The sequence below is a fragment of the Boeremia exigua genome (genome assembly GCF_020726555.1).
Source record: "Boeremia exigua strain MPI-SDFR-AT-0100 chromosome Unknown C7974scaffold_7, whole genome shotgun sequence".
In the NCBI taxonomy this organism is placed as follows: Eukaryota; Fungi; Ascomycota; class Dothideomycetes; order Pleosporales; family Didymellaceae; genus Boeremia; species Boeremia exigua.
The window spans coordinates 1,858,360-1,872,666 of NW_025763524.1; the positions used below are offsets into that span (position 1 = coordinate 1,858,360).

The 14,307-nt window shown below is 54.6% G+C and overlaps 9 protein-coding genes across 9 annotated transcripts; 5 read left to right on the top strand and 4 right to left on the bottom strand.

Moving 5' to 3' along the window:
* The first annotated feature begins 74 nt into the window (after nt 1-74).
* Nucleotides 75-1,216, top strand: C7974DRAFT_207571 (uncharacterized protein). Its single transcript, XM_046136894.1, has one exon. It carries the CDS (start codon nt 198-200, stop codon nt 1,035-1,037), a length of 840 nt encoding a protein of 279 aa, XP_045996580.1. The 5' UTR covers nt 75-197; the 3' UTR covers nt 1,038-1,216.
* C7974DRAFT_207633 (integral membrane protein-like protein) lies at nt 1,057-1,984 on the bottom strand. The gene is made up of 3 exons (XM_046136896.1): nt 1,434-1,984; nt 1,283-1,384; nt 1,057-1,231 (listed from the first exon to the last, which is right to left on the bottom strand). Exons 1-3 carry the CDS (start codon nt 1,803-1,805, stop codon nt 1,076-1,078), a joined length of 630 nt encoding a protein of 209 aa, XP_045996581.1. The 5' UTR covers nt 1,806-1,984; the 3' UTR covers nt 1,057-1,075.
* Nucleotides 1,985-2,108: 124 nt separating this feature from the next.
* Nucleotides 2,109-3,447, bottom strand: C7974DRAFT_396738 (uncharacterized protein). Its single transcript, XM_046142108.1, has 2 exons — nt 3,025-3,447; nt 2,109-2,973 (listed from the first exon to the last, which is right to left on the bottom strand). The coding sequence occupies exons 1-2, from the start codon at nt 3,068-3,070 to the stop codon at nt 2,165-2,167; spliced, it is 855 nt and encodes a 284-aa protein (XP_045996582.1). The 5' UTR covers nt 3,071-3,447; the 3' UTR covers nt 2,109-2,164.
* Nucleotides 3,301-5,204, top strand: C7974DRAFT_207574 (Acetokinase family-domain-containing protein). Its single transcript, XM_046136895.1, has one exon. It carries the CDS (start codon nt 3,716-3,718, stop codon nt 4,973-4,975), a length of 1,260 nt encoding a protein of 419 aa, XP_045996583.1. The 5' UTR covers nt 3,301-3,715; the 3' UTR covers nt 4,976-5,204.
* Nucleotides 5,021-6,403, bottom strand: C7974DRAFT_207496 (isochorismatase domain-containing protein 2A, mitochondrial precursor). Its single transcript, XM_046136891.1, has 6 exons — nt 5,961-6,403; nt 5,898-5,913; nt 5,764-5,849; nt 5,533-5,671; nt 5,205-5,477; nt 5,021-5,144 (listed from the first exon to the last, which is right to left on the bottom strand). Exons 1-6 carry the CDS (start codon nt 6,058-6,060, stop codon nt 5,066-5,068), a joined length of 693 nt encoding a protein of 230 aa, XP_045996584.1. The 5' UTR covers nt 6,061-6,403; the 3' UTR covers nt 5,021-5,065.
* Nucleotides 6,404-7,524: 1,121 nt separating this feature from the next.
* C7974DRAFT_377258 (uncharacterized protein) lies at nt 7,525-11,497 on the top strand (the record flags this gene model as incomplete). The annotated part of the gene is made up of 3 exons (XM_046140339.1): nt 7,525-8,560; nt 8,614-8,685; nt 8,736-11,497. The coding sequence occupies 3 exons, from the start codon at nt 7,525-7,527 to the stop codon at nt 11,495-11,497; spliced, it is 3,870 nt and encodes a 1,289-aa protein (XP_045996585.1).
* Nucleotides 11,498-12,164: 667 nt separating this feature from the next.
* C7974DRAFT_456108 (uncharacterized protein) lies at nt 12,165-12,756 on the top strand (the record flags this gene model as incomplete). The annotated part of the gene is made up of 2 exons (XM_046145998.1): nt 12,165-12,218; nt 12,273-12,756. The coding sequence occupies 2 exons, from the start codon at nt 12,165-12,167 to the stop codon at nt 12,561-12,563; spliced, it is 345 nt and encodes a 114-aa protein (XP_045996586.1). The 3' UTR covers nt 12,564-12,756.
* Nucleotides 12,455-13,123, top strand: C7974DRAFT_396745 (uncharacterized protein). Its single transcript, XM_046142109.1, has 2 exons — nt 12,455-13,031; nt 13,087-13,123. Exon 1 carries the CDS (start codon nt 12,602-12,604, stop codon nt 12,800-12,802), a length of 201 nt encoding a protein of 66 aa, XP_045996587.1. The 5' UTR covers nt 12,455-12,601; the 3' UTR covers nt 12,803-13,031; nt 13,087-13,123.
* Nucleotides 13,046-14,305, bottom strand: C7974DRAFT_338088 (uncharacterized protein). Its single transcript, XM_046139224.1, has 2 exons — nt 13,444-14,305; nt 13,046-13,371 (listed from the first exon to the last, which is right to left on the bottom strand). The coding sequence occupies exons 1-2, from the start codon at nt 13,899-13,901 to the stop codon at nt 13,080-13,082; spliced, it is 750 nt and encodes a 249-aa protein (XP_045996588.1). The 5' UTR covers nt 13,902-14,305; the 3' UTR covers nt 13,046-13,079.
* Between the last annotated feature and the right edge of the window lie 2 nt (nt 14,306-14,307).

The window sequence follows — 14,307 nt, forward strand, 5'->3', positions numbered from 1 at the left end:
GAAGGTTCAGCGGATACAATGGCAATGATGGCCAATGAGATCGATACCTCGGCTTTTGCACTTAGGCACGTTGCGTGGGAACCTGATGTGGACAACGACACTTAGACTAGCTGTAGGCCGCGTGGGAGCGCATGTATGTATCATCTGACAACTTACATTGAAGACCGCTGCGCCATCACTGCAAGACGCTGGCTGTCATGGAAGCCTCAACAACGCCCCCAAAGGTCGCTCAACCCCTTTCCGAATTCACCACTATCGGCCACAACACCTACCTCTGGGCCCCATCGTCCCGCAATCCCAAGTTGCCTCTGATCTTGTTATTTGCTTGGAATGCTGCAGCCGCCAAGCATATTGCGAAGTATACAGCCTCCTACCAACGTCTCTTTCCCGGCTCCGGGATCGTTCTTGTACGGTGCTATACGTCCGACATGTTCACACGCAGCGCGCGCTATCCGACTCTCCTGGCTCCGGCTCTCGATTACGCTCATCAGCACACAGACGCAGGCGGCGAGTTGCTGGTGCACAGCTTCTCCAATGGCGGAGGCAACCAAATCAATGAATTTGTCAAGGCTTGGAGAGCCAGGTATGACGGCAAATTGCCTATGAGAGTGCAAATTATGGACTCAAGTCCAACAAAAGGACCGTGGATGAAAAGTTACGCTGCTATCTCTGCTGGGCTGCCAAAATCGTGGTTTTGGAAGTGGTTTGGGGGAGTATTGGTGCATTTGCTCTTGTTTTGCTCGTTCGTGGTCAACGTGGCAAGGAGGAAGGAGAATAAGATGGTGGTTCTGTGTCGGGAATTGAATGATGAAAGAACATTTGATAACTTGATACCTAGGGTTTATTTGTACAGTCGGGTGGATGAGATGGTAGGGTGCGAAGAGGTTGAGGAGCATGCTGCTATTGCGCGAAGCAAAGGCTGGGACGTCACGATGGTGAGATTTGAAAAGAGCGCGCATTGCGGGCATATCAGGGAAGATGAGGGCAAATACTGGGCCGCAATATTGGAAGCGTGGAGGAACGGCAAGTGCAGGTGATGTTCCTTATACATTTCCGATATACAATCGTTGTGCAACTAGAGACGAATTGCCACCATTGACAAGTATATATTCCACAATAGACCACAGAAGCTAAGAAAGATCATACGTCGCTCGACTGCGCAGTAGGTGGTACTGAAGAAGTTGGCAATGGGCCAAACCTTGTACGAGTCCCAGATGAGCTTGAGGAGCTCCTAGTCGAGTGTCAGTGAGCTTGAAGCGTGCGAAGTAGCCACGAGACGTACGTTCTGAAAGCTCTGCATGATCTGAGCGCCGGTCCTGCCTTTCAGAAGGCCTATCAGGATCAAGAACATGGTTTGGTTTAAGAGCGCCCCCATGGTGATGCACTGTGGCTTGTCAGTACATCCTTTGCTGCATGGAAGCTGATCCGCATACATCCGTGAACCATTTCTTAAAGATATTGAGCCAATTGCGTTCCAGGACTTCTTCCTCTACCATGCGCTTGTCCTCTCCGTCGTCGTTGAGAAAGACGGCCTTTTCTGCGGCATCGCCGTCTTCGCTGGTGGCGTGCCTTGCCCGCTTGACAGCTTTCCAGCCTGGGAAGGTGCGTTCGAGCCAATGTTGCCAATGGTAATTGACAGGCGCAGTAAGCACGACCATGAAGGCAAATTGAAAGAAGAGAACGCGATCGAAGACAAAGGGCTTCCCATCGTGCCACGCCCTTAGTCGTTGCGCGATAACGTTGGAGCAGCAATCGATTATGAGCGCCGACCCACAGGCGACAAGCATGGGATGGAGGCGCGTCATCGTACGGTACGGTGGATGACCGTCGCAGTTGCGAGAAAGAGCAGTCGCAATGTAGATGCGCAGGCGGCGACGGGCGGGCGACAAGGATCAGCAGGCGACGGTGGTAGGCTCAGAGCGAGAGCGGCGGTGACTGCGTGTTCAGATCAGTAAGAGAGTTGTCAGTGCGTGAAATTACGACCGTAAGATATTGGAAGTGTGTCCGTGGAGCCACATGGCGATTGCGCATCCTTGACGGATGGCTCTCCACATTTTGAGGTTGGGATGCGCGTCGCGTCGGGGCAGTTGCAACCGAAACCGCCCGGTCACCACGACACCTGCGAAGCAAGCTGGACTTTTCTATGCGATGATTCTTGCATTGGCTACGAAGAGTAGTGTAGGGACATTGCTCTCTCATGCAGAAGCTTGCATACTTCCCCGCTCTTCTCGTCCAGATATGCTGGGCCTTCCCTCTTTGTCCACCCACCAGCCGGTCCACACTCGAAAACCTCGCCGGTACACCCGCTATCGAGGATCGTCTTGAACGCATCTATCAACCCCTCCATTGGTGTCAGCAAATCCTTTTTGGCCAGCTTTTCGTAGAATAGCGGTGAGCTGATGCTCGTCTGAACCACGTTCGGCGCCAGAGCATTGACGGTTATTCCTTCATCCACCAACAGCTTCCCATAGCTACGCGTCAGTCCAACTAGTGCATGCTTTACAGCTGTGTAGATTGGAAGACTTGGAACACAGTACAGACCGCACACGCTTGCAACAAGTCCAATCCGTCCCAGGAGACCATCATCGGCACGTGTCTGGCGGCGGAAGTACTGCACTGCTAGCGCGACCGTGTACAATACTCCAGTGAGGTCCACTTCGAGAGTTGTCAAGTCTGGCTTGGAGAAATCTTGCCGCTGTTCCGCTGAGCTCAAGTCCGGAAACGGGAGCCACTGCCGCTCGCCGACTCCGGCGATGGGTGCTACAAAGTTGATGCGGCCTCCGTCAGATGCTCGCCAGAGGATCGCCTTTTGGAAGGCTGCCACTTGCGAGTCCCAGGACGAAGTATCGCATTCTATAGTGCGGAGCATTTCGGTATCCTGCATGTCTGCGACATTCTTGTCCGCCACAAAGACGTACCACCCATCGTCGAGCAGACGTGTAGTGAGTGCAAGCCCAATTCCACTTGCACCACCTTTTCATTCTGGTGAGTAGATGCTAGATGCCAGGACTTCAGGCCACCCACCTGTGATAAATGCAGTCTTGGATATAGTTTGCAGTATTCTACTCATAGCGTCAGGAACCCGAGGTTTTGAAATGACCCTTGGAAATGCAACCCCTTCACAACGTCGCGAGGAGTGGCTTCTTTTATACTAAGCTTAGCTTGACTCTCCCCGCAGCCGAGCGATGCAAAGCAATACTGCGGGGTACAACGTAAGGCTCAGTAGTCTGAACATCTGCAGAGGTTTGGTCCTCTCAGGTTCGAGCAAATGTGTGTATCAGTAAAAGCTGACCGTATCGAGACACCTATGCCTAGAATGCGAAAGCGGGGTGACGTCATTGTCTTGACGGCGAACGGTGTTGCAAACTTGCAAAGTAAAGGTAAGCAGCGTTTTAGTTCGTCATGGTGACAAAGGCTTTTAAAGGGTCCAATGCAGAAGGTTGAGGTATTGGGGATGACGAAATTATATTTTGTTGGGTACGGTACGTACTACGTACACAGTCCGTTCGCCAACACGTCGAGCGCGGGTCCCGCCATCCGATCATTCGACCATCCACACCCTTTAAGGTGGGCTGAGCACGACGCAACTCTTATTGGACTGCTACTTAAAGGCGAAAAACCTCACAAATTCCCTTCAACTCGATTTCGAGACACCGGCTTGAGTCAATCGCTCTCACACAAACCAGCTTAACGTCATTAGCAGAGTCCATACACAATGCCTGAAATAATACTGGCAATCAACGCTGGCTCATCCAGTGTCAAGATTTCCGTTTACAAGACCCCAGAAGGTAGCTCGGATGTACCGGTACAGCTTGCAGAAGCATCCGTGGATGGACTCACCTCCCCTCCTGCCAAGCTCAGATACTCGCGCGGCGATGAAGTCATCAAGGGTAAAGAGCTAGAAGATATCTCAACACAAAAGGATGCATTTACATACATCTTGGATCACTTGACCCAGGACAATGGCCTTCGCGAACTAAACCACAAGGATGATATCCATTTCATCTGCCATCGCGTTGTGCATGGTGGCGACTATCCACGATCCCAAGTCATTGACGAAGAAACCTATCACCACATCGAAGAATTGAGTGACCTGGCGCCATTGCACAACGGACCTGCTCTCAGCATCGTCCGCGCAGTCGCCGACACTCTGCCTCATGCAAAGAACATTGCGTACTTCGACTCCTCGTTTCACAATACGCTACCAGTACACGTTTGCACCTATCCAATCGACCAGTCTGTCGCAAAGCGAAACAAGCTCCGCAAATATGGATTCCATGGCATATCGTACTCGTTCATCGTGCACGCTGTGTCAGCTCACTTGAAGAAGCCCGTGGACAAGCTCAACATCATAGCTCTACACCTTGGCTCCGGCGCAAGTGCATGTTGCATCCATAGCGGCAAGAGTATCGACACATCAATGGGACTAACACCTCTCGCCGGCTTGCCCGGCGCAACAAGATCCGGCAGCATCGATCCGAGTTTAATGTTCCACTTTACCCACAGCGCCGGAAAACCAAGTCATAGTTCAGGCACGCAGCTACAAATCACCCAGGCCGAGGAAATCCTGAACAAGAAGAGCGGGTGGCAGAGTCTGACTGGAACCACGGACTTTGGGAAGATCAGCGCGAGTGACCGTCCCGAGGACAAGTTGGCCTTTGATATCTTCGTAGACCGCATTGGGAACTATGTTGCTCCGTACTTCACCAAACTGGATGGAAAGGTGGATGCATTGGTGTTCGCTGGAGGCATTGGCGAAAAGGGGTCCAGGTTGAGGAAAGAGGTTGTGCGAGGCGTAAAGTGTCTGGGTTTTGAGATTGATGAAGCCAAAAACGAACAATCAGTGGTGGATGTAGTGACGGATATTAGCGGTATGGGCTCGCGATATAAAACGCTGGTAGTTCAGACGGACGAACAACTGGAGATGGCGAAAGGAGTGTTGGCCGACAAGAATCGATTTGTAGGAAAGAAGTAGATGTTAGAGTACAAACTCAAAAGCACGACTCAACATGCTGACGAGTCGCGAGGTGGAAGATGGTACTTCATTCTCGGAGCAACAAGGTTCTTAGATTTTGCACAACGTTTGCAATGTCTCTCTAGTGCTTGCCGATGTATCTTTGACAATTTTGATGATCTGTTTGAACCTGAGCTGCGTTAGCTTATACAGTTTGAAGTACAGGATGAGGTGTAAGGCCTTGACTCACTCTGGAGTTCCCGCATCCCCAACGGCCTCGTATATAAAGCTCTCGCTTGTCGTTACGATTGCACCCTCATGCCTGAGCCTCGCGAGCGCAACAGGAACCTCCTCCTTATTGCAGCTACTTACGCCATCGGCAATGACGTAGACTTTGTGGCCAGCGCGTAGAAGATCGATGGTCGTCTGTGTCACGCATATGTGACTCTCGATGCCAACAATGATGGCGGAGATGGGTCCGTTCGCACGAAGAGGGTCGAGGGCTTTCTGGACCTCTGGAGTACTGTGAAAGGTTAGTAATAGGTAGGGTGGTATAATAACGGGCAGTGGGGACATGCATCATTGAGAAGAGCGTCTTGTCCGCGTGGACGCGAGTCTGCACGCCTTCTGGCGCATCGAGCTGGAGCTCAGGGCATGTTTCTCCAAGTCGACCTTTGTTCTGTGTCGTTGCAAAGACTGGAATGTTCAAGACTTGGCCTGCATATCAATGTGAATGTTGGCTCACAGCATGCACGTGCCAAGACAGACGAGTCTGGTCAGTGAGGGAGCATGGGAGCAGAGTGGCGTACTGGCTTTTAGAAGCTTCTGTGTGGTCGCTACGACTTTGGGAAATTCGTGTATTGCGGGCCGGAACTTTTCCTGCAGGTCACAGACACTGACAGGGCATCAGCAAGCTACGAGATCAGGAAGGTGGGACACATACAAGAGAGCGGGGTTTGCTGCGTGCTCGTCAGCGGTGGGGATGGGATGGGGGCTTGGAGCTTACCAATGCGTTGCTGTACCATGGTGGAGGATATCGATTGCCGGGTGGTATAGCTGAGGAGTTTGAACGACTGCAGAGCGCGTGGCTGCAAAGGGCGCAACATGATACTGCTCTTGGCTTTCCTGCTGTATCCGGAGTAGTGAGTAGCCTCGGCAAGCGCAAGCGCACTCTACCACGGTGTTGGCCCATGTGGAGACAAGCCACGGCGGCTGGTTGGAAACAGACCCGCTGCGAGCGATTGCGCCCATATTGGCCCAATTTATTCGTGTTTCGAGCGAGCGACGTCATGCTGACTGTAGCGACTGAGACACTCGACTGCTGCTGCAGGCACGCTCCCCCTGAGCGACGGCCAACGGCGTAGCGGAAGCAACGGTGGCGGCTTCAGCACCAGATTGTCCCTGCAGCAGCTCGCGCATGTGCGAGCCGCCGGTCAGCGTGCTCCGCAGTCACTGCGCTGAGCACGGTGGAGGCTGTCAATTTACTCCGAAACGGCAACGGACGCACGGGCTCATCATTTGGAACGGCACACGGGCACCATCAGCTATCATCGTGTTCGGTCAGCCGTTCTATTTGCGCGCATTGTGCGGTGCAGCAGTGGCTGGCAGCCATGGCACTCAGGGCATTCAGGGCAATCAGGGCCTTCAGGGCATTCAGGGCATTTGGCTGTCAGGCGGTGGAGGCCCTGGCTGCCCGCAACTGACTGATGTCGCAGTCAAGGGGTTCACGGGTATTCTGCACGGCAGGTCATGTGAGCAACGAACAAAGTGAAGCAGCCCCTGGGTGGAGGCAGCCCGCATGTGTCGTGAAGAGCACCCAATGGGCACGGCAGAGCACCCAGCGCGGCGCGGCGTGGCGCTGCGCGTTCGTTGTTTGCTGCGAGGTGCTTTGTGCTTGGACGTCTTTGGGCGGACGACGCGGGGAAATGCTCGAGGCCACGGCCAAGCCGCGTCTGTATTGTGCTGCACGCAGCCGTGCTCAGAGGCCGGCGGCAATGACGGCGACGGCGACGGCGACTGTGCCTGGGTAGATTGCTCCGGCTCGAAAGGCGCCCCTGGCTCGTCTGCACGTCTCTTGGGGAGCAGGCCACGGCCACGGCCGTCCTATACCGTGCTAGCTGGCAGGCGAGGGCGGGCCCTGGCGTTCATCTGTCTGTGGCCGCGCTGTGGGCCAATTCCAGAGTGCACGACCTGACCTGCCTTTCCTCACTGCGCACCCTCTGTGCCCGCTGCCCTCGTCCACACCCTCTGTCTCGCCGTGCCCTGCCCTCCTCGCCGCCGTGCCGTGCAGCCACTGCCTCTGCCCGCCGCGCCGCACCAGCGCCGCACCGCTCGCCTCGCCGCAGGGGCTCGCTGCAAGTCACTTCCGCTCGACGACGCCCGCACCGTGCCCGCGCTGCTGAGCCCGCACTGCCCTGCCCTGGCGACTGCCCCGGAGCACTGCGTCCAGCCCGCTCGAACAGCGCCCGCCTCGCCTCGCCGCCTGGCCATCTCACCTGCACCGCGCCCACACCCACGCCCACGCCCACGCCCGCACCGCCACGCCGCCCTGGGAACGCTCGCCGGGTTCTATGGGCGACCGCCACCACGCCAGCGCTGTCTATTTCTACGCCCCGCATCCGCTAACCGCTGCCGCCTATCCAGACCACGGGCTCGTCCAAGGGCGCTCTCCGCGACGCGCCGTGCACTCGCCCGCCGCCCTCGCCGTCCACGGCTGGTCTCCGCTGCCGGGCTCGTGCTCGCCATTGAACCCGCTGCGCTCGCTCAAGCACTGCCGCCACCCCCCGTCGGCCCTGCCCTCGCCGCCGACGCCGTCGACCCGCCTGCATCTCGCGCGCAGCGACCCAACGCACCCCCTCGCCGCCGCCCCGCCTGCGCCCGCCACCGCCGTCGTGTCTCCGCACTACAGCCCGCCACCGCAGCGGGAAGAGCCCCGTTCTGTGCCCCAGAAGCTCTTTGTCAAAACGGCGCTCACGCGTCAGCAGCTCGATGGGCAGAGCGAGCCAGCGTCCAGCGTGCACACCAGCGCGCCCAAGATGACATCAAGCCACGTGCGGAACGGCAACTCCGCCGCAGGCAAGCGCGATGATGCCAGCAGCACGCCCCAGCGCCTCCAGCGCCCCTCGATAGTGTCCCAGCACTCCAATTCGGTGCCGTCGACGCCCTTGCAGCTCGCCCGCAAGTACGAGTCGCGCTCGCGCTCCCCGTCCCCCAACAGTGGCTTGGGAAGCCACTCGCCGCGCTCCGTGTCGTCCGAGGCCAACAGCACCATGCCAACCCTGCGTCTGGGGCGGCCTTTCAAGTGCAAGTACGAGACGAACGCGGGCTCCTTAGGGCGCAGACGGATGCCGTACGAATCGTCGGAAATCCTCGAGTTGGCGAAAGAGGCCCCTAAAAAGGCATTGGACCCCCACGAAGACGACAAGCTTAGTGGTGACATGCGTGAACTGTACGACCGGTTACAGCCCAGCCTAGACAATACTCGCAAACGCGATCTTTTCGTCCAGAAGGTGGAACACATACTCGAGGCTGAATTCCCTGGACATTTGTCCAAGGTGCACGTTTTCGGCTCCTCGGGCAACATGCTCTACACTACGGACAGTGATGGTCAGATTGCACGCGAGCCTCGTTCTTGCATACTTGTGCTGACACATTGACAGTCGACATTTGTATCCAAACCCCCATGGTCTCTCTGGAAGAGGTGCATCCGCTCGCCGAGGCCCTAGACAAGCGTATGTTTCCCTACGACCCCGCACATGCGGTATGCTAACGTACTCCTCAGACGGGATGGAACGTGTAGTCTGTATACCACAGGCCAAGGTCCGCATAGTAAAGGTCTGGGATCCCGTACTGGAGCTTGCCTGCGACATGAACGTGAACAATGTAGCAGCGCTCGAGAACACGCGCATGATAAGGACCTACATCCAGATCGACGAGCGCGTGCGACCATTGGCTATGATCATCAAACATTGGACAAAGCAGCGTCTTCTCAACGATGCTGGCATCGGCGGAACAATCAGCTCGTACACCTGGATCTGTTTGATTATCAACTTCCTCCAAACTCGAGACCCGCCAATCCTGCCGGCCTTGCACAACCTTCCTTTCCGAGAGATTGACAGTCTCACAGGCCTGCCGTCACACTCTGGCTTTGCTGATGATGTCAAGAAGCTCCGCGGTTTTGGAGATGCAAACAAGGAAACAGTCGGACAGTTGCTGTTCCACTTCTTCCGGTTATACGGACATGAGATAGACTACGAGAAAGAGGCCATCTCGGTTCGGCAAGGAAAACGCATCGCACGAGAAGAAAAGGGCTGGCATCCAGGAGGTGGGCAAAAAGAAGGCACAAATCGACTTTGCGTAGAAGAGCCGTTCAACGTCGAGCGCAACCTGGGAAATTCTGCGGACGACTATGCTTGGCACGGACTGCACCTAGAAATTCGGCGAGCGTTCGCTTTGCTCGCTGATGGACAGCAGCTTGACAAAGCTTGCGAGCAGTATCAGTTCCCGGTTGAGGGAAAGCCCAACCCTCTGCTTTTCCAGAAACCGACTTCAAAGAAGGCTACACTTACTTCCAGTGTTCCAATTAGGAGTAGCCGAGGAGGTTCGGGCCATCGTGGTGGAAGAGGCGGATTCAGCATCAAGGGACAGCACAATAATGGCAGCCGCAGGTCATCTGGTAGCCAACCTTTTGCCCAAGGACGGCCGGGTTTCTTGCATAGTCCACCGATCCAGCATGGGTCTGGCCAGGAATACTTTACCGTTCGAGGGATTCATGATCAGTTGCATGATCAGCTGTATCAGCAGTATCAGATGCTAGAGATGCAGTCGAACTCGTTGCGCGCTCAACTAGCAGCCCAACAGCATGCTCAACAAGCGCACCGTGCAGCCCAGATGCACGCACATGCTGTCGCGCAGGCACAAGCACAACACTTTGCCCCCAATAGCGCGAATGGATCTCCACAGAAGTCGCCATATGTCAACGGGAGATCAAGTCCCAGATTGGCTGATCTTAACATTCCACCAAATGCTCTTCCTCAGGGATTCATGTACCCATATTCTGGCTTCTTCAACACACAGCACGCAACTGCTGCTCAAGATTCAGTGCGGACAAATCCATCATCCCCCTCATTGAGCAATAGCATGCCTGGAGCACGTCGAGTCGTCCACCGGGCCTCGAATGCTAGCGACACAAGCGTTAGCCGCTCTCAGTCACAACCTGCTCGTGGTCTACCACAACAGCCTGTATTGGCTAGCTATCCCCCAATGCCTCAATTTTATGACCCTTCCACATTCGGCGGATATCCTGTCGCAAAATCATCTCAGAATACGTCCGAGACGCACTCTACCTCCGACTCGCACTCAAGCCCGCCTTCTCACAATGCTGAACCCGCAGGTTCAGCAATGTCCAGCACACCAAAAGAACATGTAGGCTATTATGTCTCCGACCAGTCTCCACGTTCGCTTCAAGAGTATGTCGTTGGCGCCATACCATCATTCAGCGAATTGGCGCAAAGAAAGAAGCGAGTATCCCAAGAGATCACCCAGCCCCTTCTCAACACTGCACTGCGGCGGGTCTCTCGTTCGCCCTCACCACTTCGAGGACATGTTCACAACGACTCGAAAGGACCGGTCCCGACCTTGCCAACCGACGAGGAACGCAGAGTCCGCGTAGATTACGTTCGCCCACCTCTTGATCTTGGGCCTGTCATCGTGAACGGCTCGTTTCCAACGCCGCCTCGTGATCAACACAGGAATGAACTGCCAGACGGTGTTACAACTGACAACCTTGCCTCGTCCCCTGTCAGCGCTTATGCAGGCCAACCAGGCTTGCAGCAGAACACGCAACAGCAAATCAAGGAGCTCCAAGTTCGACAGCAACTTGTACTCGAGGAGATGCGGAGACAGAGTACAGTAAACTCGACGAGCAGCCCAGTCGCAAACGGCTCGACAAAGGGCAACTCCCAGGCTGACGCCAACAATTGGATACTTGGAGCGAGCGAAGATCAACGGCCTTGCGCAGATGCTTCCAAACATACCCTAGATTCCGATGCTGATAAAATCCAGCATGCACACATCGAGGACGTTTCTCCCCAGCGAGACGTTCCCCCATGGCGAACTACAGCCTTGCCGAATGGTCTTTCCTCTTTGGATACGGCGAATGCTTCTCGTGCCTTACCCCAGGAGATCAAGACAGCTAACTTGCCGCTGCTCTCACCAGTTTTCGAAAAACGCACGCCTTCGCCGACTGCCAATAGGCAGACAGAACACAAGACAGTGAGTAGTGGCAAGGGCCAGCAGAAAGAGACCAGTCAACAGCCTCGTCGAGCATCACTTTCCAAAACAGTCCCTTCCAAGGACAATACTCGCAACGCCCAAAGTAAACTAAACGAAAAAAGTCAAAAGCCGAGCTCGTCCACCAGCAATTCTGGGTCGTGGCAGAACCCACAGGGTCGAAGGAAGAAGAACAACCGGAAGAAGACGACAGAGCAAAAGTCGACAGGCGAACCATTGCCTACGAATTATTCAGAGCGTAAAGGAGGATAGACGATCCACTGTCTGATTGTCAATGACACTCTACCCGAACACATGGAACCATTTGAGCACGGCTTATGTCGATGCATCTTTCTGACGCTGTACCTCGCCATGACGTTCCCGCAGCATCGAGATTGGGTCACCAGGAGCGACCTTTGTTGCATCCCATCGACTTCGAATGAATGAAACATTGGCTTTCTTAAAACGCCCGGAACACTGGCGAGGGTTGGCGGATCCAGCCGGGGTTGACGTTCTATTTTCCAGTGTCTGGTTCCGCATTTGGTATACCAGGGACATTTACATTTTGTCATCAAGGTTGGCGTCCAGCATCTGTTTGTTTGCGCATATGCATGCTCGTTTGGTTTTCGGCATTATCTGGCGTTTCATCGCATGTTGTCGGGTTTCATCCGGTGCCTAGGGTTTTTGATGAATACACGAACGTACCCTGTCGCATTTGTCTTGGGTTCAAAGAAGATGGGAAGGCTACGGAACGGGATCTCTCCAATGTTATAGCTGATGTCGGTGTATAGATATACGGATACTAAACAGAAAATGTTACTATATCACAAATTTTACAACAAGTCCAATCTTGTGCACGAAGAAGCAAAGAAAAGATTAAGAAAGAACCAAACTAAGTCTTAATCTGCAAAAAAGTCATTACTACCTGCAGTACTGGGCCATGACCGCCGGCGGCGCGGGCAACTGGGCTGTTGTACTGTCCGTCACTGTCAAGGTACATCACGACGTTTCTGTGGCGAGGTCGCGTCTAGCGTTTGCGCGCGCATAGCTACCAAGCGCTGTGTACTGGGCGGCGGTTGAGGTGTTGATGCAGCAAGTTGACGCGCTTGATGTCATGCTGCGGCTAACCCGCACGGGTTTTTCGCCCAATACGGCCACGCTACCAGGCGCGACAGCCGCGAATACAACGACGGCCTTGGCGCCCTTCCACCACGCGCTCGCCCAGCTTAACGTCTCGCTCCCTACCGACAAGACGGCGCAACAGCCGGCGTTCGTGGCTCACTACGCTACCAACAGTTCCAAGACATGCGCATCTCGGCAACTGCCTGGTGCTAAGTAGACTCAATTGCGAAGGATACCAACGTGTTGCCACACCTCATGGCCGCCACCTTTCACAGCATGCTCGAAGCCGACATCAAATCGACTGGCGAATCCATGCTGGCCCAGCTGAGTAACAATATCACGAGCACAGCGCCTGGCAACAAGACCTGCGACAATATCGTTGCGCTGGCTTGGCGCAATTCGCTGTTTGCCATCACCATGGTGGTAATGAACAGCGAGAGCGCGACAAAAGATTGATTACTAAGGCCACAACAACTGACGCCTGTAGAGCATCAGGTAATGCTACGATCCGGGTTTTGTTTCGTCGAATCAGCCCGGTGTTGGCAGTGATGCCTGTGAACTGGACGAATAAGGTCAGCTGTGCGCCGCCTGATTGCGAGGTGTATGTTTCTTTCTTATCAAACGGTTTTCCTCAGCCTCTCCAAAGACAGGTTAGGCACACAGTTGTTTCGTCTTTCACTCAAAAGTATTAGACCTCGTATACGAATTCTCGTTCTCATTATTGTTAACTGATCTACCAGCTCGAGAGCTCACCCGTGTACACGATCAATTTTCCGCCGTACTTCTTCTTCGAAGCCTGGGCAAACACCTGCATCATGCCGTCACACGAATCCCGGACCGAGAGCGGCGCGTAGTCACCCATACCCACAGCCTTTGCGGCCCCATTACCCAATGATGTCGCCACATGGCCGGGGTCGATGGAAAAGCAGTTGAGCCATTCTTCTTCCGCGTTGATGCGGATCGTGTACCAATTGACCGCTGTTTTGGTAGGCGCATACGCAGCATTGGGGATGGGGAGGTGATTGCTGTAACACGTTTGGTCAACCGAGCGCACTCCATGATGACGTATCGAGCCAGCAACGGTAAATCTGACTTACACCAGCAGGCCCGCCGACGATCCCATGGGCAGAAATATGGGCTCGCGCGCCGATTTCTTCAACAGCGCTCGTGTCGCTTGAAACAGCGCCAACAACCCATACACATTTGTCTCCATGTGGTTCTCAATGTCTGTGATTCTGACTTCCGCGACTGTAGGGTAGATGTACCCAATTCCCGCATTCGCAATCACAATGTCTAGGTGGTCAATGCCGTACGTCTGCTTGAGCTCCACAACCGCATCGTGCGCATCTTGTTCAATGCTGGCGTCGATTTTCACGACCACAAGCCGGCTCTCAGTATGTTTGGGCAGCTTTTGTAGTGCTTGCACGGTGACATGCGCGGGATCACGCACTGCGGCGATGACAGTATGGGCAGCTTTTGCGAGGAATCTCTCGGTGAGACCGAGGCCTATGCCCCTATTCGCACCGGTGATGAGTACGATTGTGGAGGGCGTCATTGTGGTTGCTTTGCGTTGTGTGTGGAGGAGATGTAGCCAAAACTGTGCCAAACATTGAGGGACCTTTGTACAAAGTCTCACGAGACCTCAGCCATGTTCTGAGACCTTACTGTATTACAAAGCATGGCGCTGTTATCGCCCGTACAGTTGCGAATTCTGATGCGTGGAGCCACACACGTCTGCCAGTGTATGTTGCCAAGCTTGACGCAGGGTCAGATGCGGACGCATCGATGTGCAGGCTTACATTTCTGACACTCGTTTCTGACTTTGAAATTTGCCGACTCCTGTGGCCCTATCAAACTCGACCTTTGATAACCACGCCACATCAAGCCTGATGAGATTGGTCGCTGTAGGAGGTATTGTTTTCTCGGCCTAGGCTATCGTGTAGATGTTAGTTTAGCTACCT